Below are 1208 nucleotides of genomic sequence, written 5' to 3'. Positions count from 1 at the left end.
GTCAAGTCGTCAACCCTAGAGGTTTCTCTGCCTATAAATAAGCTTGCGCTGCATGCATTAGCTTCTCACCAAACTAGCTCCGATACAATCTCATGATACAGTGTTCGACTAAGACACATAGCGTGGAGAAGAGGGTTCGACCGGCGTCAATGGCGACGTTCAAGGGTTTCCTCCTCGTGTTTGCTCTCCTGCTTGCTGCTGCTTTCCTCGTCGCCTCGGCCGAAGAAACTCGTGAGATACCATGCACCACTAGCTAGTTTTGTTACGATTTTTGAAAACGAATTTTACAGTGTTATGGGTTGATGCAGAGGCCAAGAAGGAGGAGCCGACGGCCGACGTGCAGGACTACTACCGTGGCGGCGGCGGCTACCCGGGCCGTGGTTATCCCGGGCGTGGTCGCGGAGGAGGGTACTACCCGTACCCTGGCCGCGGAGGAGGCGGGTACCCAGGCCGCGGCGGCGGCGGGTACTGCCGGTGGGGCTGCTGCGGCCGCGGGTACTACGGCGGCTGCCGGTGCTGCTCGCGCGCCGACGAGGTCCCGGAGCCCATGTACCGCGCTGAGGCGGAGGTGCACCACTGAGCCGACCATGCATCCACCGGATGCAGCAGCGTGTACGCCTGCACGTGCCTAGTTAATCTGCTTATAGTGTGTGTTCTTGAGGAACGCAGCTAGCCCTGTGTTCTTGCAAGCTACGTATGTGTTGATGTGTGTTTATGGTGTGCTTGTTCCAAAGACGTACTGGTCAGTGTACGGATGTATTGTACTGCACCCGCGTTGTGTTTATGGAATAAAAAGACAGGCGAATTTACTCTCCTACGCCGGGCTTTGTTAATCAAGTCATCCACCTGATACTCATAAATAAAATAGTGCCTTATTTCTGGAATTGCGTGGAGGGAAAATATAAATCAGTTCCCAAATAAGAGTCGTCCTCCGTGCTGCATGCCTAGTGCGTGTGCGTGTGTCCGTGCGCGCGCGTGTGCATGCGGTTTAGTTTCAACTTCTCTGCTGATGGAAAGGAGGAACGTGCTTGAACGAAGATTGTACAAACCAATGCATAATTGCATATTGAAATACCAAAAGATGAGCTATACATACTTCAGGCTGGCCTCATACACCCAGAAGGAAAATTATTACAGATTTATGCAGAGGCAAGATTAAGTCGACATTTCAATCGTTTTGTTTCATAGTTTGGTTGTGTAATTTCTTG

General features: G+C 51.9%; 1 protein-coding gene across 1 annotated transcript; it reads left to right on the top strand.

Annotated features, from left to right (window-relative positions):
* Window positions 1-815, top strand: LOC123134520 (glycine-rich cell wall structural protein). The gene is made up of 2 exons (XM_044553764.1): window positions 1-231; window positions 309-815. Exons 1-2 carry the CDS (start codon window positions 93-95, stop codon window positions 578-580), a joined length of 411 nt encoding a protein of 136 aa, XP_044409699.1. The 5' UTR covers window positions 1-92; the 3' UTR covers window positions 581-815.
* Window positions 816-1208: the final 393 nt, after the last annotated feature.

Source organism: Triticum aestivum, chromosome 6B (assembly GCF_018294505.1).
Source record: "Triticum aestivum cultivar Chinese Spring chromosome 6B, IWGSC CS RefSeq v2.1, whole genome shotgun sequence".
NCBI classification, from domain to species: domain Eukaryota; kingdom Viridiplantae; phylum Streptophyta; class Magnoliopsida; order Poales; family Poaceae; genus Triticum; species Triticum aestivum.
The sequence above is the reverse complement of the archived record's forward strand: the minus strand, read 5'-3'. Positions and strand labels throughout refer to the sequence as shown.